This window comes from Cordyceps javanica, chromosome 4 (genome assembly GCF_051103115.1).
Source record: "Cordyceps javanica chromosome 4, complete sequence".
Classification (NCBI taxonomy): domain Eukaryota; kingdom Fungi; phylum Ascomycota; class Sordariomycetes; order Hypocreales; family Cordycipitaceae; genus Cordyceps; species Cordyceps javanica.
Genome location: NC_139298.1, coordinates 955,231 through 975,334, shown reverse-complemented (window position 1 = coordinate 975,334; position 20,104 = coordinate 955,231). Strand labels below are relative to the sequence as shown.

At 50.6% G+C, this 20,104-nt stretch overlaps 2 protein-coding genes across 2 annotated transcripts; both read left to right on the top strand.

The window, feature by feature from the left end:
- Positions 1-1,752: 1,752 nt before the first annotated feature.
- V2A60_006180 (CHY zinc finger protein) lies at positions 1,753-3,825 on the top strand (the record flags this gene model as incomplete). The annotated part of the gene is made up of 1 exon (XM_083257477.1): positions 1,753-3,825. The coding sequence occupies one exon, from the start codon at positions 1,753-1,755 to the stop codon at positions 3,823-3,825; it is 2,073 nt and encodes a 690-aa protein (XP_083113603.1).
- A 1,405-nt stretch (positions 3,826-5,230) lies between these two features.
- Positions 5,231-5,653, top strand: V2A60_006179 (uncharacterized protein; the record flags this gene model as incomplete). The annotated part of the gene is made up of 1 exon (XM_083257476.1): positions 5,231-5,653. One exon carries the CDS (start codon positions 5,231-5,233, stop codon positions 5,651-5,653), a length of 423 nt encoding a protein of 140 aa, XP_083113602.1.
- Between the last annotated feature and the right edge of the window lie 14,451 nt (positions 5,654-20,104).

Sequence of the window (20,104 nt, the reverse complement as noted above, 5' to 3'; positions counted from 1 at the left end):
CCTGTTCTGCCTGGGCGCGTCGACATCAATGATGCCATAAATGGCAAGTCTTTCCCTGCTTGCGGCGAGGAGCACTAGTCTTTCGTCTCGAAACCCCAAGCCGCCACTTGCGAGGCCATGTTTTTCCTCGCTTGGGCCTTGCTGGAGACCCGATGGGCGCCGCGCGCCCATCGATTCCCTCCTTGGCCACACCCCCATCATATGGACGCTCGCACGCGGATACAGGCAGGCAGGCAGGCAAAGTCTCTGGCAAATTTGGCGATACGCCCTCCTTCCCCCCCCCCCCCCCCCCCCGCCCCCCTCAAAGGGCCAGGCATGTAGCGCGTTGTAATTCCATGGGCCATGCAAGGGCCGGCCCGGTGGCCACTATATCGGTGGCCGTGATCATCGTAGTCCCGTACCAGGCTCGACGGCCGGCCTGACGTTCGACGTGGCAATCGACAGTCACCCGGAAGCTGTCGCGCGCGCAGAACCCCAACGTGTTGGTAAAAACTTGATCTGCCGGACAACTCGGGCTAGGCCTGTATGTCTGGCCTGTATGTCGCTGGCCATCTCGTATCAATCTTGATTCTTTTTTTAAATTGGGCAGCAAATCGCAACACGTATCCCGGATTCGGCCACGTCTTTGCTCAGCTGAGCTAGGTCGCTTGTGTTCCTCGTGAGAGTGGTATTGCTCCTCGATGGACCCTGGCACATTAAAGGATTATTATTATTATTATTTCAAGAAAAAAAAAGGGACAGAAAAGAAAAGGCTATTTCATTTTTCTTTTGAAGAAATCAATATTCGATTATTATATTGTTTCACATGTCTCTTCGTTCCATATTGCCCTTCCCCAACATGTCACAGGCGATCGTTCAAACCACGCCAGAAACGAGGAACGCTCCAGCCCGCCGCCAATGACACCCTATATAGCGGGCACGCTGCCGGTTTGGATACAATCCACCGTTTTAAACTGTGGTTTAGGTACATCATACATCTGCATCTGATAATGAAGTAATCAGCATGATTAGTGATATTGTCCTGAGGCAATTGATTGCAGCAATCACCACTTGCGTCGCCACCGAATTGCAGGCAATGTCCAATGCTAGGAAGTGGTTCGATGATAATTCTCTAATCAGAGTTGACGGGTACAGTTGGAAGCTTATTTTCTATTCTGGGTAAACTACTGGCAAGCAGAGATGGCATCATGGGGTATAGCGGCTCTAATGGCATTCTTCGCGTAGACACTTGAAATGATTCATCCTGAGTGAGCCTATCAGAGCTTGGGAATAGCTGTGACTCCAGGTGAGAGTCATTGGTAGCTTATGGAGCCTTTTACTGGGGAATATGTATGAAGCTAACAGTTCGCTGTGGGCACGTCGCGCATCTTTGTTAGTGCATACCCTTGGCGTAGTCTTTTCATATCGCGGCGAGAGTAGATGACTCACAGAGGCACAGTCAAGCTCTTCAGTACTGCCTCATTTGGAACTGCAGGCGGGGCAACTGCGGTGCGCTGAACCCTCAACAAGCATTCTATGGGCGAACCTTCTCGTCGCCACTGCGAGCCTCGCGTTCAAGATATAATCTGACGGAGCGCCGTCCTCTAACCCTTGTATCATCAATATCCAGTTTTACTCAGACTTTCGTTTCTGTTTAGCAATTGCATTTGCATTGGCGTTTGGGTTTCCTAGAGTTTTTCGAACCACTTTTGTCAAGCTACCGCAAACCTGTTCAACAACAATTCTCTAGTCGTTAATCAGCAGCGACTGACAATGCTTCCCCTACATCTCAAAGACTATGGTGCTTCCACTACTCGGCAACAGGCTGTTTTCGAGCCCTCTGGCTCTCGCGTCGTCGCCAAGCCAGTCCCAAAAGCCCAGCTAGAAGATCCTCGAGGCTACCAGCTTGGGCAAGTGCGGAAACGCTACTCACCCAAAGAAACCACCACCTCGGACGGCGGCACATCTCTAATCTTCAAAATGACGCCGTCAGATCCAGATTTCCCCTTTGAGCTAGCACATCTGCACTGCGATTTGCTCGTGCCCAAAGCCTACCCTGCAAAACAACCTATACTGCGGGTGACCAACAAGGATATTCCCAGAGGCTTCAGCATCAACGTCGAGAAGGGCTGGGATAAGCTCGCAGGGGAGAGAAAAGGCTCCACCCTTCTATCGTTGATCAACGCCCTCGATAAGAATCTGGAAATTTTCTTGTCTGAGCAAAAGGTTGAAACAGTCAAGCTCGTTACTTTCAAGGATACGAGGCATCTGCAGCAAGCGCACGACAAGGTTCAAGATGCTGCCGACTCTCCAAAGGTAGTCACCGCTACAAAGGCAAAGACTCAGCCAGTCACTGCAATCAAAACTCCACCGTCCAGGCCTTACGTCCCGGAGAAGAAGCACACTCGGGAAGAAATCGCAGTTGCCAAGGAACGGAGAGCGCGAGAGCTGCGCCAAGTCGAGGCTCGGATGGGGAGATTACCTCTGTACCGTCGGTCTGCAGATGGCGTTGTTTTCACTCTGCCTTTGGAGCCAAAAAAGAAAGCAGACCTACCCGAAGGTCTTCGTTCCGTCAACAACATTCACCTTATTGTGCCGCTACTTTATCCGCTCCAAGATATTCGAGTCCAGCTCAATGAGGCGGACGCCAAGGACGCCGAGCCTGTCGAAGATTTGTTTGTTCAGAGGGCGGCTGACCAAAAGCAGATGAATCTGATGGGTCACGTCAATTACCTTGCACAGAACCTTCACCTCCTAGCCAAGATGGCACAGTTGAACGCGGTCAAGGCTGAGGCGTCCGCACCGCAGGAGAAACAGCCCGAGGCTACGGAAGTGCAAGGCTCGGGCGGAGAATCTGACACGGAAAAGGGTCATATTAAGTTTATCCCTCGGCCTCCAGAGTGGAACATTGGGAACGACAGTGGAAGCTCGGAGGAAGAAGGAACCAGCAGCTCTGACGACGGTGGTGTGGAAATAGAAAAGAGAGAAGACCATTCGCCTATTTCTGTTTTGGATGCACCTGAACATGGAACTATGATTTCGTTCCCATCTGTCGAGCTTCATGGTCTGGAGCTTCTACAAGTCTCGGTACTTAGCCTGACCATCAAGTGCGACCGCTGTCGTACTCTCAACGACCTGACTGGAATGAAGCCTGGGATCGAAAAGACGTGTAGTTGCAAGAAGTGCGCAAGCACATTCTCCGCCAAGTACAATCCTCAGTACGTGCACGAACACTCTTCCAGAGCTGGTTTTATAGATCTCTCCGAATGCAAGGTTGCAGACATGCTACCGAGTACATTTGTGCCTACGTGCGAGCGCTGCTCTACACCCAGCCACGGCCTCGTCTCCGTACGCGGCGAAACCATGACAAATGTATGCCGCGAATGTCATTCCAAGTTCACCTTCAAGATACCAGACGTAAAGTTCTTGTTCATCACGCCTGGCACGCTTCCGCCGCCAACTTGTGGCCCGAAGCGCAAGACGGAGAAGCTCGGTCTGCATGCGGGCGAGCCACTGCCGAATCGCGGTGCGTGTATGCACTACCGCAAGTCGTACCGCTGGTTCCGCTTCTCGTGCTGCAACAAGGTCTTCTCGTGCGATCGCTGCCACGAAGAGGCAGAGGATCACCCCAACGAATGGGCCAACCGCATGATATGTGGGTGGTGCAGCCGTGAGCAGAACTATGCCGTGGACGAATGCAGATTTTGCGGGCGAGGTGTCATTGGAAAGAAGGGCAGGGGCTTCTGGGAAGGGGGCAAGGGAACGAGGGATCAGCGCATGATGAGCCGAAAAGATCCTCGCAAGTATAAGCGCATTGGTACTCAGCCCGGTGCCAAGAAGTCGTGAACGAGATTGATTGTACATGTCCGTCTAGTTACGTGAGATGGTCACTGATGTACTCTGTTACCATATTGACTGATGAGATGAGCATGTACTGGGTAGACAGTTGCTTGGTATTGTTGTCGAATAGTTGTAGCTTCGCAATCCACTGTTTTCATGATGCCAGCTGCAATGGAGCATTGACCCCGAGGCCCGGTATACGAGTTTAGGTGTCAATACTCGCCCGGAGATCTGCACAGTCCACCGGTCTGGCGCTCCTCCTTGGCATCCCTCACGGTGGTCACTGGTTGGTGGTGCCTTGTCAGCAGCCGGTATGAACGGGCCGCCCGCCAATAATCACGGCGGATCCTATAGTTTTTTTCAGGTCATGTACGAATACTGCGCACGGCAGAGGCGGATTCAATGCAGTGGCAAAGGTCGTGTTCCGCATGGACAGAGAGAGCTTGCATGCATTGGCGGGGAAAATAAAATGGATGGCCTACTGGTACACGACGGACAAGGCAAAGGCCGGATGGGGCATCCGTATCGTTGTTGCAGAAAAGATCAGTCATTGACAGCTGAGGGAAGCCAAAAACTGATCCCATGATTGTGGGGGGGCTAAGCCCGGTTGGACCCCGATCTACGCTTTCTATCTTTAGAATACGAACTTTTTTGCCTGTTTGGCTCCGGAAAAATCTCACCATCAGGCTACGTCACACGCCGAACGTGCACCAATTTCTGCAAATTTCTGCGGGCAACAAACTGCCAAGGTTTCCCGCTAACCACAGCCTTACCCATGGGGGCGATCTTGAGCCAACCGAATACAACAAAAATTGGGTGGAAGTAGAGCATTCAGAGGCTTCTGCTGCAAAGGAGCAGAAAAACTCGGTGCCCTGGACGGGCATCGTTGAAGCTTTTGAATTTCCAACAATTTGCCTCATGGGCCCGTGAAGGAACAAAAAACCGGTGTAGAGCCTGCTGTCGGGCTGCGAAAAAGTTGTCTGACTTTTATTGGACAAGCAACCTTTTTTACTTGCATAGGAGCGTCGCACTGGGACAACCAGGTGTCCACCATTACCCCCAGCCTTAAACAGGATCGGGATACGAGCACGACGTGTCGATCAAGGGGGACCAGAGAGAGCTCAGCTTCGGCGCTTTTGGGGGTCCGGCCGCTATTTCGGTGAATGATCGCGGAGACTTAATCTAAAAGCTATGAAGTCATTGTATCCAACGTCGGGGCCCTTTTCCTTAGGGCAGAGTTCGTTCATCTCGGGTATAAGAAGGCCATCATGTCCCAGCATAATAGACTCACTCATTCAGCATCACAACCCATCAAGCTATTCAACCGGCACACTTTCACCTCATTCGAAACAAACAAACCTTTTACCCCTTTTCAAACCCCCCAAGTTAAAAAAAAAGCAAATCCATCAATATGCAAATCTCCAAGACTCTCTTCGCCGCCGCCGTCGCCGCCACCGCCTCCTCGGCGGCGCCCCTCGAGGCCAGAGACGCCGACTGGATCATCCGGGGCGTGTCCCGCGCCTGCGACGGCCAGGACTCGTCCTGCACCTGGACCTTCTCCGTCGACAACCAGCTGAGCGCGCCCACCGCCTGCACCTACGTCGTCAAGGCCAGCGGCGGCCAGCCCGCCTCGCGCTCCAGCGGCGGGCCCGTCACCTGCGGCAACTACCGCGTCACGAGCGGCTGGTCGGGCCAGTTCGTCGTCGGCTTCACCACCTTTGCCGTCTTCGACACCACCAAGAACCTCATCGCCTACCCGGCCTACAACGACGACGAGATTGCCGCCGGCAACGTCGCCGACAAGCCGTTCCACGTCGAGGCTCCCAAGTACTAGGCCGCGCGAAGGGGGAGGAATACATTATGGGTGGGAAGGATATGATAATGAAAAAACAGCATACACATTTAATAGATAATCCATGCATCATCTCTACTGCACATGAACGCCGCTTAAGTGCGCCAGGTCTCCCGTGAAGACAGGCAAAAGTCTAGAATCTCGGCACGGCAAGACGAACAATTGGCAGGTCTCATAAAGCAACGTTCGGTCTCTGTTAGGCGCTTGATCATGACGAATTTAATCTTTAGTCTTATCGAGCTCGATAGCAGATATTTGGAGAAAAGGTTAGCCTATAGCAACAGCAAGATGAAGTAAGAGAAACCCAGCCTCAAAAATGCGTAGTATCTCTGGCTCAGAAAGAACAGCGAAAGCCAGTCCAGCCGCAGAAAAGATGTTACGTATAATCAGTCCTAATTGCCCGGCTTCTTCAATATTTGACCTTGTTAGCCTCTTTTCTTTCTTGAAAAGCAGAAATAGAGACCGTGTTGATACGATTAGTTATGCAACTATGTATGCCATGTAACACAGAGGGTTACAACGTCGCCAGACTCTCTGTCATGGCATCGGTATACCTGTACAGGCATGTTCTTTCGAGTTCTCACACGGCGTGATGATCAAAACAGGCTGAGAAACATGTGCAAGCCCGGCGGAAGGGGGGGGTCTAGGTTCAACATATCAAACGGGGGGAAACCACGGTGTGTCGCCGTGATGCAACAACGCACCTCTACCCCAGGTCTAGTGACCGGCGCGGAACGGGGGAGTGAGACATCGGAGCCAGGCATCCAGGTCAAGCGAGCCAGCGGATGAACTCTGTGCTCGGTACGGCCTCCATGTCAAAAAATGCAGCGCTATCCACGGTCGGGCCCCGTCTACCTGTCGTGGATAGCGGCGCGGAACCGTCCCCGGTCGGTGCGGAGGTGGTGACTAGTTCGATATGATCCTTGTGAATATTGGCGTTGTCGATCAGTGTTTAAGCATACCAGGCCGGGATTCGATGGTTCGTAGGCGATGCGCGCGGCCACGTTACTACTGCACGCACAGCAGCGTTCCAGAAGCCAGTCCTTCTGCAGGCTTGCACTTTGTTAGCCATGTATGTGCGCGTTGACGGGCGTGTGCTCGCATGCATCAAGAGGCTTTTTGCTGGAAAACTCAATTCAACCATTGATTCAGGAGAATATCTACCTAGTTTTGAGGTTGCCGTTGACCTCGGGCAGCTAACTCGCCTTGGTAGCGTCTGTGTGCGGGGAAAAATGAGGGAGCCTGGTGATGTTGCCTTGACATATCGAACAAAGGTGCATGAGAGCTCAAGGGATCAAAACTGAAGATATCAGAAACTGAAAAGCAAGCATGGAAACCTTGTTGAATATCGTTCCCGCAGTGGCAGGGTATGGCACATGAGAGCTACGACAGCTCGATATACGCCCTCTGGCCACATTGTAGTTTGTATCGCAGAAGGAACCACAATGGGTATTCTAAATCTTGGTCTCCTGCAAGTTGAATGTGACATGGCTCTGGCCAACATTGATACACTGAAGGCTCAGCTATCCGCGATGGTCTATGACGAGTACGGAGACTGACGTCGCATAGGAGCCCCAGCGACCTAAGCTGCGTGCGTCTACAACACCATGTTGTGATACAGCGTCACTCGAAGCATCTTCATTCTATCATGGACACTATCAACAGTAACATTCGCGGCTGGTCGCAGCAATGTGTAGTGTCGCTGAGGGCTGAATCCATGTGCTGTTGCTACAATATGATCTACATTGTTAAAGACTGAGAACCAATATGCAAAGAAAAATTAAGAAAAAAAAAGAAGTAATTATTTTTTTTTCGAAAAAAAAAAGAACGAAGAATAGAAAATAATATTATCCGTTCTAGAAGCAAAAATAATCATTAAAATAATGATTTGCATTTCAAGAACACGGCCTCGCTTGAGAAGCGTTCGGCATCTGTTCACCAGTCTCAGAGCCACCAACGGGTCTCACCACAAGTGTTCCGCAATCCCTGCACAAAACCCTCTGGGGGGGGAGGGGGGGTGGCAGGTGGTTGGGTGATTTCGCAGTTGTTGGTGTAATCACCCAGCATCCTTGGCTCGTCCGGTGCTCCTTTATCGGCATCCTGAGCGACCCTTTGCCTCTGGTTGATTGCCGAAAGTCGGATGGCGGGGAGCATATCGCATCAAGTCGATGCATGAATCTGGTGAGCCCTGAAAGTGCACGCATAATGGGGGGTGGGTGGCGGTGCGGAGGCCGGCTGCTGCTGCCGGTGTTTCGGTATGACTCCCTTGTTCTTCTCGTTCTTGATTAGCTTATCTGTACTCCGTAGATGACGGCCTCTCTCTCTCTCTGGCTCAAGTTGCCTGGATGCTGTGAACTGGCAAAGAGGAGAAAACGGAGACGAGATGCAAGTCGTTAGAGTTCAGCAGCTGCAAGCAAAAAAATGCCGTACCGAGCGAGGCCAGCCTTGCGGCCCGCTGGGAATGGGCGGCATGACACTTACACACGCACACGCAGCAACGCGCGCGCTCGGGCGTTCAGTCATCGGGTTCGTTTTAGCAAGACGGAAAAAAAGGAGGGACGGCCTGGGACGGCGATGCTGCAACCCCCCCCCCCCGTTGCCAGATATCCACGAGAGCGCAGAGAGGAGGCCCTGATCACACATCGACGCCGATTGAACGAATACACGCGGCCACCGGTCAAATCCCTGCCCCAGCGCGGCCAAACATTCGGCCAAGGCCATGATGGGACAGGCCAGAAGCTCTTGCTGCGCCCAATGCGTCGCGCCACTGTTCTCGCTTTTGAGACGACTGAATCGCGTTTCTGAAGCAAGTGTCAAAGCTCCCGTCCATGTGCCCCCCGAAGCGGGCTGGCTTTTTTAGTGCAGTGGTCCGCGCCGCCGGGCCGTTCCCCCCCTTTTTGTGTATTCTTTTTTTTTTCTTTAGCGCTGTTTCTCTGGCAGTTGTTAGTTGGCTTCTCGCAACGGTTGTTGAGAAATGGGATTGACTTTGTCGGGCGGGGGAGCAACTCGGGAGTGCCGATGACGTCCAACTTGGGAACAAACAAATAAATCTTCATCGTGCTTTTTTCAAAGTGAAGAGAAAAAAAAAGGAGGGGTGCCATGTTGATCGGGATTCATTCATCGTTACCATTGTATATATGAAGCAAAGCATTAACAGTAGCCGAAAAGTGGGAGTGTGCCCCTGTCGTGCTTTGCGCAACGGCCGTGGCCTTGCACTTCCACCACAGCGGCTTACCAGGCACGGGAGCATTTCACGGATGAAACATGAAAGAATTCAAACTCAAAAAGTGTAATTTGTGTAGCGTTTTTTTTTTCCCTGGTTTGCGCTGCATTCTTGTAACGCCGACTGGTCGTGCCAAGGGTCCAGAGCGTGGGTGAAGAGGTTGAAACCGTTTTAAAAACTGGGTCCAGATTGTGCCGTTTAATACGGACGCGCCTTGCACATTCGTGTCTCAGACTCCCACCATGAATCCTACAAAACACACAGCCATATACATGTCTTCAATGTGGGAGGATATCATTATGAAGCTCTGGAATATTGCAGATTCCCTCTAGTATCTGAAACATACAAGTTTATATTTCATTGGCTGTACACGGCTTCGAAGCCCAAACACCACCGGCTTCCTCGTCGCCACTTCATGATGGTAGCCAAGACAGAGAGTCCTGATGTGCAAACTTCCGAGACAACATTGATTTGCTTGTAAGAAATCGTTTGCTTTGCAGCGGACGGACGGACGGACAGTGCATCCCCGAGTTCAGCTTCGTGACTTACACATGTATGCCAAACCCGCGAGATGTCTTAGTTGAGGTCTGTTTCACGACGCCACACGCCTCGTGACCGTCAAAGTTTGAACCGGGGGGTGCCACTGCTCTATTCTCGTCAGCAGCAAAAGGATTGAAGATGTTTTGTCACAGGATCTCTCGACATGGCCCGCTGCCGGCTTTGAAGTTGTCGAGTTCTCCGAGGCGTTTCAAAGAAATCGGAAATGGCGCCGTTTTTTTTTTTTTCCCGGTAGGATTCCAGCCTCCAAAGAGAGTGAGAGCTCTCTCTAGCGCCTCCAGATATCGACCGACGTCATAGCCCCTCGAGTGACCAGACTCGCAGCGTCCAGTATACTGCCGATTTCAATGACCGGTGCCTTGAATGAGGAATGATGAATGGCAGAAATTCAGATAGGTTTGCCTCGAGTACGAGCGGCATTCAAAAGTTGCTTGGCGTTTGCGAGGCGAAAGCACTGCGGCGAACACGGCATCCGTGCCACGGCGCGGCCAGACCTCCCTCGTAGCGCTGCGTCACACTTGAATTGCCAATGGCAGGAACTTGCCCAAGAAACGGCCATCCAACTCAAAAACGGGGTGTGCTGCTTAGACAATTAAAAGTAATGGCACCCTCACGCAGCTGAGAAGGATCGCGGAGCTGCACAGGCGTTGCACCAGCAGCCGGCAGTATGTGGCTGCATGATCCTGCAGACCTATATCCGCGACCCCATGGCTCGACTAATCTTGTGGTGTGCGACTAGCGTCCATTTATATTCAAGAGGCGATGCGAACATGTATCTATACGTCGGCTTCGTATGTGTATCACCAAACTAAACATCATCCATGGTAGAGAAGCAGACGTAAGAACGCATGTTGCCTCTCAGCCAGCTCCTGCCGGTTGCGGTTTTTTTCTTCTCTTCTAAAAAGGAAATGCATGCGGAGTCTCCCAGCTCCAACTAATCTATTTCCTTTCCGCAACTCAGCATCGGATACGCAAACCAGCCTGCGCATCGCTGTCAGCATCAGAGATTGCGTAAAGGATTGAGAAGCACCGTGTAAATGCCCCGTCAGATGCAAGACCCCCCCCTCTCCCTCTTGGGCAGAACGCCCACTCATTAGGCTTCGAATTCAGCAGCGGCTGTTGTCAGATGGTGTGGTATTAATATAACCATCTATGAGCTTTCAGCAGTAAAGTGATTCCCCTTGTCTGAGGCATCATCTCAGGCGGTGACGGCCAGGAGCTGGGGCGAACAGACCCAGTCATGCACCAGCTCTGCCCAAACTTGCAGTACGCAAAGTGTGTAATTAATTTTTCAACGGCAGTTTATTTACGCGGCCAAAGGTATCGGATGTCTACTTTCAGCTGGCCCCCCTCTTACGTGGTGATGATGGGCCATGTCGGTACCATTACGGAATGCATGTGACGGATGACGAGGACATAGAGGTCGAAGCATTAAAATAATAGATGATTAAATTATCAGAAAACTGGTTTTTAAAGTTTTATGTCTTGTTTTTCCTTTTCTCAGCTGGTCATTCGAAACACATGTAATGGGTAGTCGGGCATGGCATACCCATGCGATGACGCAGTGGTCTCGGTAATGTTACCCTTGTCCGGAGTTGCTACTGCAAATCATGTTGACTTGTACCTTTTTTTTTTCCAAGGAACGGTAGATGATATATTTGCTCAAATTCGGGCCACTTTAGAAACATTTCGGTAGAGTTGCAAGACATTGCGCGTCGGTATCTCAACAGCCGCATCATCCCCTGCATCATGCTTGAACGGGAAATTCTTACCTTGCCGGCCCTGCGTGCAAACATAAAGAGCGTTTTGGAGGGCTGTCATCGCATGAAGATGAGCTGTGATGTGGGAGACTAGCGGCGCCACCAGCAGGGGTCCGAACAATGCCGTGGATCTGAAGATGCAGCTTGGGAGATGACGGGGTGATGACCGACTATGCCAGCGCGGGTACCGAACGATTTGCGGCTGATACTGGAGATGCGAAATGGACAATTCAAAAAAAAGACGCGACGGTTCGTTTTGCCCCCCCCCGCGATTCGGCTCGGTCGGAGGAGGCTCTGTTCCAAGTACCTGCGCATGTACGGACGACTGCGTGAGCCGTCCGTCACAATCTTTCCTTGATAGGCAAGGCTATGCGAGACAACAGCCCAACACGTGGGCTTACACTCAGCCTAAATCATGACCGATGAAGGGTCTTGGAGGAGTGTAAGAAGTGGCCATTGTGAAGATCAAGGGTCGCAATAATTATAATAAGAATTATATTTAAAGAATTATATAAAAAAAGAATGATTTTCAATTTAAAAACACAAATTGATGATTTAATGATATAATAATGAGAATAAAAATAATCAATTGTTGAAATGACAATCCCTGCATCACTGTGACCGTGTTGCAATCAGAAACATTGATGCTCATGATACGATACAATGACAACCTGCGCATCACCGTATGCACGTCTCACGTCTGTTCGCTACATGTTGAATAATGCCATCGTTATTGAATGATGCAAGTCAATGCCCACACTACCAAGCGTGATATGTGTGGCAGGAGGTTATGAAAAGGCCATATCGTCAAAAAGCCGCCGCAGCACATAATATCAGCAACGTCACTCCCAACCCCGAGACACGGCGTTTCCGTCAGATGATATATGTCCACAGCCTCACCCAGGGGCGGCGTGTGCGCGCAAACTGTGCAACGAAAAGGTGCTACTGGTATACTGGCAAGACTGGTAAGAAATGATGTAAACGCCAACGAAAATAAAACACACACACACACACACACACAAAGCACACCGTTCCATCAGTACTTACTTGTTAGCTCAATAACTCACCGACAGTCCGATCTCGGTCTGTGTCAGAGAGCCAGTCTTTTTGGGGGGCCAAAGGTCTGGAGCTGAAATGACAGCGTCGCAGCGAAACAAGACCGCAGAGGTAGTCGTCGTCAGTCACGCAATTCCTGCGACAACTCGTTCAGCCAGAAGGACTTGTACCTTGCTTGGTGTGCCCGCCACGTATCAGACGGATGGTCACTTGAGCAGCGGAAGCACCATCCCGTGTGACGAGTTGGCTGTCTGGCCCCCTCGTTCTGCGCCCCCTCCCTCCACGCCTCCCCCCCCCCCCCGGTTCGCCTTGTTCTCTTTCGCAACCCGATATCCCGCGCCTTGATTCGTCCAAAAAATCGCAAGGCGGCCCTGAGGGTGACAACAGTCAGGGGCGGGGGATGACGATGATGCCCTTTTGTCTTTTGGCGGCCATCATCCCGCCGCTATCAGTGGTTGGAAAAGGAAAAGACCCCCCCCCCCCCCCCCCCGCGCGCCCGCGCGGCTCGCGCTGATCAGGGACTTGCAGAAACGCTCCAAAAAGGTCTATCTTACCCGTCGTGAGCACATCGTGACCTGACCCTCTGCGACACAACGTGCGCAAAAAAAACCAATAAGGATGGCCAACGGGCGGCCAGGGTGACGGCATTTACGTCCTACGTCCTCTGCTTGGTTGTGTGATGGCCCCCGTCACCGTAACTTGCCCGACCCCGCGCTTTGAGTGGCTGATAGTCCGTGGAGAGGGGGGGGGGGGGGGGGGGGGGGGGCAGGCATATTTTCAATCTTAGATCAGAGTAAAATAGAAAAAAAAGGTGCGGTGCAATAAATCACAAGGACCGCCACTGCACGCGACGTTGCACTTTCACCACACCACTTGGTGTTGTACCGTGGCACTGTGGCACGCCCCGAGCAAGCACATCAGAGCCAGGAACAGTAGGCATTTCCGACTCGTATTGATTGTTCAAACCAATCAAGGCAAAGCTAGGCTGCCTCGAATCCTATAGTTGGTGCTTCGCAAATTGCTGGTTGTCACGCGCTACCCGGTACTTTTGTAGTCGTGTAGAGTCGTGCTGGCGCTTATACAACGGTGCGTCGTTGGCTGGACAGTGCAACGGGCAGAAATTCGACGAGGCTGGGGCTTCTTTGAGAATCACATTATATTATATTATATATTTTTCTTGCTGTATTTATGAATTTCATTTATTCCTTCCTGTTTGTAGGTTGTAAGTTTGCACAAGGCTGCAATGCGCTTACCCTTCATTATCAACACTAGCAAATTTCAAGAAGCAGCTGGGCATAAGATTACCAAGCAAAGGAATGATGCCAAATCCCTCGGCACATATTTCCATTACAAGATACGAGAATAGTAGGGTAACACTAAGACGATCCCACGCTCAGCGCGACGCTCACCGGAGTCCGGAACATGAGATGGGAAAAAGGCTTTAGAATACACACCGAGGCGACTTTTCTACCGTATGGAAACATGGGACTGATTATAATTGCCAGGTTGATAGAAATGGCCGGGATTATCCTATTACCGGCTGCCTGGTTTTTTGGTTGGGCTGAAATAAGATTGCAGAGTACTTACCATCCTAGTTCTTCAAGAGACAAAAATAAACAAATGAACAAATAAGATTAAATATTTAGTAAATAGTTTTATTCAATATAATTGATTTATCTGAATGCGATATCGACAACCCAGTGTATACCAGCGGAGCTCGCGGCAATAAACTGCAAGAGTCTTAATGCTCCACCACCACCACCATCACCACCATCTAAAAAGGGGGGTTCATGTTGATGGGGACTCTGCGTGACTTTTTCTACCCCGGCCTTGGTCGAAATCGAAAAATTTCTCTTCTTCTTTTATTATGGAGTGCGTGTCGTGATGTCTGACTCGACCATGGCCCGCCAAAAAAAAAAATCAAATCAGACCTGCTGCCTCCTGACATGCCGGGAGTGATGGATGGGGTTATCTGGGTTTCTTCTTTTGGGAAGCCGATGCTGGTTCTAGAATGCCCAACTAGACGCCCACAGCAAGCTCCATAACCTGCAATGCACTGTTGGCCATGTAACATGATGATGAACTACTTGCCGGCGATTAAGCTAGCTGATCAGTTGCCGGTAGCGTTTCGATGAACAGGTAACAGAGAAGAAGTCTTTTTCTCTCGCTCTCTTTGGTGGACACAGGCTATGCCAATCAAGTACTACGTGCTCCGTACAGCATGCCCTGTTCAAGAAAAATTCAGACTGCCCCAGTGACTTGAATCTCCACTGTCCAGGTGCGGAGAGACTGATGTGGGAAAGAAAAAAAAAAGAGAAGAAAAAAGTATTGGTAGAGTGCGGGAACAGGAGCCGGTGACTGGGGAGGGAAAGAACTCGGTCGCATGCAGCCTTTGGGCAGCAAGACATAGATACCCATGGACATGGAAAAGATGTCATTTGCCTGTTCTTTCATTCCCAATTGCCGACAAACCCTCTGGCCAAGTTTTGATGGCAAATACAGCCATTGCCATTTGCTGCGGTAAATGCGTCCCAGTCGGTCCGGGACTGTCGGGCGGCGCCCCCCCCCTTTACCAGTAAAAGCTTTCCCTGCTCCATAGGGAAGTAGTACATATAGATAACAACGGGCGCGGCGGGGCCAATAAGAAGAAGGAAAAAAATCTTCTGAAAGATAGGCTCCTTTCTCGGTGACTTGACAAGGAAAATTTTCATGGGGCCGCAATGGCTGGGGTAATGATTTTGGCTGGGCAACTGGGGTTTGTCGTTGTCGGCTTCCGCTCGGTGGCCCTGCGCCGAAGGGGTACCTTGGGGCCTACTGGTAGGGCCACCCACTAAGAGAAGGAAAGGAAAGCTTCTCGAAGGGTGGCGAGCAACGTACTGGTACATGTCAAGTAAAAAATTAGAATCTGTGGGTGGAGGTGGCGCACTCTAGAGGCAAGGCACAAGACCGATTCCAAAGGGGGAGGAAGCAGATGACAATGACAAGAAAAAACTCAGCTGGTCAAGGGTCCAAGCTCTGTCGGCTGCAAGGAGAAAGAGACAAAGAAAGAGAGAGAGAGAGAGTATGTGTAGATGATCAGCTGCTGAAAGTAAACGCCATTTCCACACTCTTCCTCCTGAGAGGGGAGCGCCGTTCCATCTCCTCGAGATACAGAGCACAGAGAAAAAAAGAATTAAAAAGAAAAAATAAAATAAAATAAACAGTCCCTGCAGATATGCACGGGATGCTTACTTTTTGGGAGAGCCCGCCGAAAAAATGGCAACAAGACGTTTACTTGGAGCCTTGTCACGCGCAACTCGGTATCAGCGAGAAATGCATAGAGGAGGAGGTTGTCGCGATGGGCCAATGCAGCCACGTCCGCGCATGGCACCTTTATTCGAAGCCCGTTATTGCATTTGGGGGATGGCAAGGAACATGTCAAGCATTCAAGTTCTCCATAGACCATCAGCAATCCGCATAGTACTCCGTACGGAGTACTAAGGTGCTTGCAACTATCAGTAACCATCCGTACTTACTGAAGTGTACTTCCCACCGCCGCCCTCCCCGCCGCCCCCGCCGCTGGAGTGGGTATTTTTGGCCGCGGAAAACTTGGGCCCCCAGTTCCCAGGCAGGGCTGTGCTGGTGTTGCGGCCGCATCAGTTGCACTTTTTTTACGCTCCTCTATTCAGCTTGTCAGTGACAATAAGAATGATAATAATGCATCCGATGATCACTTGGTACCCCAGGGTATAATAGGGCCAAGAACAAAAAAAAAGAAAAAAAAAAAAAAGCGGCCACCGCCACCTGCTTGCTTTCTCCTCTCTCTCTCACTCTCTCTCTCTCATTCTCTCTCTGCCAACCGTTTCTGACCATTGCCCGACAGGTTACATTATAGACCCTTTTGGATCGGCTCCTACCCCCCCGGACACATACACAAACCGTCGAAAGGGTCGGGGCAATGCAACTGACGATCTGTGTCCGTGTATGTCATACATGCTTTGCTCCTTTTACCAGTAGGGCTTCCTTGGGCCAACCTTTTCCTTTCAAGGCAAGAGAAAAAAAAGGCCTGGTCCTTTTTCTTGTTCCATCCGTTTAGCTAGGGCCCTTTTGTCCCGTTCCGCCGCCCGCTCACCGGCGGCTACAGGCGGACGGGACGGGCTGTACCGGGGGCCCGCCTCCTTCCCAAAAAGGAAACTGCCACAATTCATGAAAGAGAGAAGGAGAGGAAGAGGGGGCTTTTTCTTTTATTATTTTTTTCACAAACATTGAAATTGCGGCTGAAGGAAAAGGATGAGGGAGGAAAAGGGGGAAAGCTGGATCCTGTGGCAATCCATTGTAAATTTGTAATCCGTACATCAGCTCGTGTTAATTTACAACTTCTCCCTTGGGGGCCGGGCTGGGCAAAGCTGTGTGTCGTTACGTGTGTGTTAATATAGGTCGGAATATCGCCACGAGCTGACGGCCGGGACGCAGTCAGCCAGCTTGCATGCGCCTGCTGCTGGGTAACCCCCCCGGCGGAATGCAAAGACGCTGGACAGGGTTTACAAGATTGACTGAACAGACTAGCAGTGCGAAATATGAGGAAATGGAAGAAGAATGAAATTCAAAAAATAAAATAAAAATAAACAACAAAACAACAAAGTAATGAACCAGAAGTTATTATGATTATCATCAGCGTTAATATTATTCGTCATTTCTCAAAATCAGCCTCATTGTTTGCCGCCCTTGTGTCGCAAACTCCAGCCACAGTAGATCGTCCACGCACGCGCTGTCCCACACTTTTTACATACACAACGCGTCCCAGTGTCTCACTGAATTCATGGCTACGATGAGGGTCGTCTACTTTCTTTGCGGGGGGGGGGGGGGGGGGGGGGACACGATTGCCCATCTACAAAATGCTCATCTCTTTGCCGTTCATCAGATGATGGATCTTGGAACGCGTTTCAGTGTGCCCATTTCTTTACTCTGTGGGTTGGATTTCGCACCCATCGCTTCGTCTTGTCTTACACAATCGCCAGCCTAGTTCCATCCCTCCCTCTCTTTGTCATTGACCATGTTTCTGATTATTTGGTTACTGAAATCTGAATATGATTTTACGAAAAATGCAAAAATAATTTAAAGCCATGAAATAAGGCAAAGCAGAAGGATAATTGCACCCCCCATTCATTTTTCGGGAAACCCCGCCATTCCAATCCCCCTCTCCCGTGGGCCCAAAGACAAACAGGACTGCTTAGCATACGCGGGAACGAAGAGCCCCCCCTCCCCCCCAGGTCTTTGTGCTACGCGGATAACGAAGGAGTCTTTTGCTCTTGGTATTGTCTACCAAGTAATACCAAGTACAAAAGTGCCTCCCCCCCCGGCGCCAGCACGCTTTTCCGTGTACGATCCGCAGCTCGAGAAACTTGCTCCGCAAAAGCGTTTTTACGAAGCTGTACGACCAAACGAGGGGGAACAGGGGAAGCGGGGGCTTGGAAAGTCATATTACGACAATAGGAGCTGGCAAGAAAAAAAAAAAATAGGACCAATCTTTCTTTCCAAGATGACGGCAAAATCAATCGCGTCATGCAGCTTTGATCGAATGTCGATCAGCGCCCAGGGCACACCTGAAAACCCCCATCACTTTTTTTTATGAGATCTGACATCTGCAGCTAGCCCCCATATGCGAGCTTTTCAGGCGCTCCCCTTTTGCTGAGCAGACTGGCAGAGTATGAGCAAAAAGAAAAAAAGCATACCCACACACACACCCCCGTTGCGCTGAATGGTTGATGGTCTCTCCCTCGATCTGTCGATAAAGGGCGTGAGGGGCGCGCTTGCGACGCACATCATGGGTAGAACAAGGTGTGGTGGTCTGAAATGGTGCACATTCTACTTGGACGGGCCGAGCATCTCGTCGCAACCCTCCCAGGCTGCTTCTGTCCACAATGTCTTGCAACGAGCGTCCGAGTGTGTATGTGTGTGTCTGCGTGTGTCTGCGTGTGTGCTGGATCTCAAACCCCCGGATTTCTAGGGTGGATGGGTGGCGAGAAGAAAAGGAAGCGCGCGCAACACCTTTTTTTTTCTTTTTTCTCTTTCTTTTTTTCTCTTGGTAGGACAGCAAGACAGGTATGCGAACTGATGCTCCCGCGCCCGATTTGAGACACGAATGTCTTTGCTTAAATACCGAATCAGCTGATTGAAAGCGGGGAAAACAAATGCGCAAGAAAGCTTGGTTTTTTTTTTTTTTGTTTTTCTTATTCTTTCATTTGCTCGTAGATTGCCCTCCCTTGCTGGTCTTGTTGTGGATGCGGCGCTCGCGCGCCCGTTGGCGATGGAGTCAAACCTGTCAACAGGGTGGGTGGTGATGGTTGTAGTCTATACTTGGGTAGCAAAGGAAAACGGGCACCAAAAAGGCGGCCCGTTGGCTAGTAGCGAGTTTTGACCTTTTTGCCAACCACCACCGTTGGAGAGCCGAGGACCGAAATGAGACCGTTGGAAATCATGTTGTTATTGACAAGGACATATTTTCCCGCCCCGTGTGTGCTCGTATTAGCGTATTGGAGGTCGCTGCTATGCCATACTGCGGCGACTGTTGGCTTGTTGGCCACGAATGGCCCTCCCCCCCAAGGGCCAGCGAGCATTGGCAAATGAAGTTCACGGCAAACACCGTAGGGAGAAGCATGTGAAGAGACGGGCCTTTTTTTTTTTTTTTTTTTTTTTTTCTTATACCTTTCCTTGTTCTACTCAGTACACTGAGGGTGATCCTTGAAGGGGCAAGGCGCAGTTTTCTCGCGGGAACAAGGGGTGCCAGCCGCCCCCCCCTCCCCCCCAGACAAAAAAGCAAAAAGAATGGCCGGCGGCGGCGCTTGGGGTTCGTCTCGGTGATTTACAGGTGAGACCCAGGTTTCCGGAGCCTCGGGTCAAGGTTCCGTATCGCTGGGAAAGAGGGGGATGAGAGGTAGGGTGTGTGGTTGTCGCTGGCATACCTCATCTATCATTTATGACGAAAAAGCTACTATTAGCCCATCGTTCCAGCGCGCTGGTACCGGCTTGTGAATCACACAGACACGCTAAGAAAAATGATTAGAAAAGAAAAAGAAAAAGGAAATACTGAAAAAGGATTCTCGTCATAAATGACTGCTTTTTTTTTTCATTTTCTACCTTTGCCTCCCTCGTATTTCTTTGCCTCTGTAGAGGAGCATTGCTTTACATACTACGGATACGGAAAGACAATGACCCACGACGGAGCCGTTCGAAAACACATTATTTCGATACAATGGATATCAAAATGAAAGTAATAAAGATGTGAGAAAAAAGAGAAAAAATTCTACTCGGCAAGAAAAAAAAAAGCCTTGTAAAGCAACAATGCAAGTAAAAGGAATACGGTGCAAAGGCCCCTGTAAGGGGTTAGTGGCTGCCGCCCCCCCAAACAAGCAAGCTTATAGTACTGAGTAGTGAGTGAATCGAAGCGGCCCGGCGACAACAAGTGGAGACGCCCATCCCAAACCCTCGGGCCGTGTGCCTGGTCGAGTCGATGATGCCATGTTTTTGAATGTTTTAATCTGTGGCTTCTTTTCTTTTTCATTTCTTTTTCATTTTTTTCTTGTTCCTTTGATACATGTAATCTTGTCGTTGCCATTCTCTTATTTCTCATGTTTTATAGTTTTGTAGTCTGCAGAAACCTTCCAAACCCCCTCCCCCCCTGACACGATTTCGACGCCATGTGTGTGTGTGTGCATGCGCCGCAAATCCGCGTCATCGGGGAAGCGGAGGGGGAGGGGGGGGGGGGTTTCCCTTGTCCCGGCGATTCGGAGCAGAGGCGAACAATAAAGGTTCGCATATCGAGCTGCAAGGCGCTCGCCCACATCATATTGCCCTGCA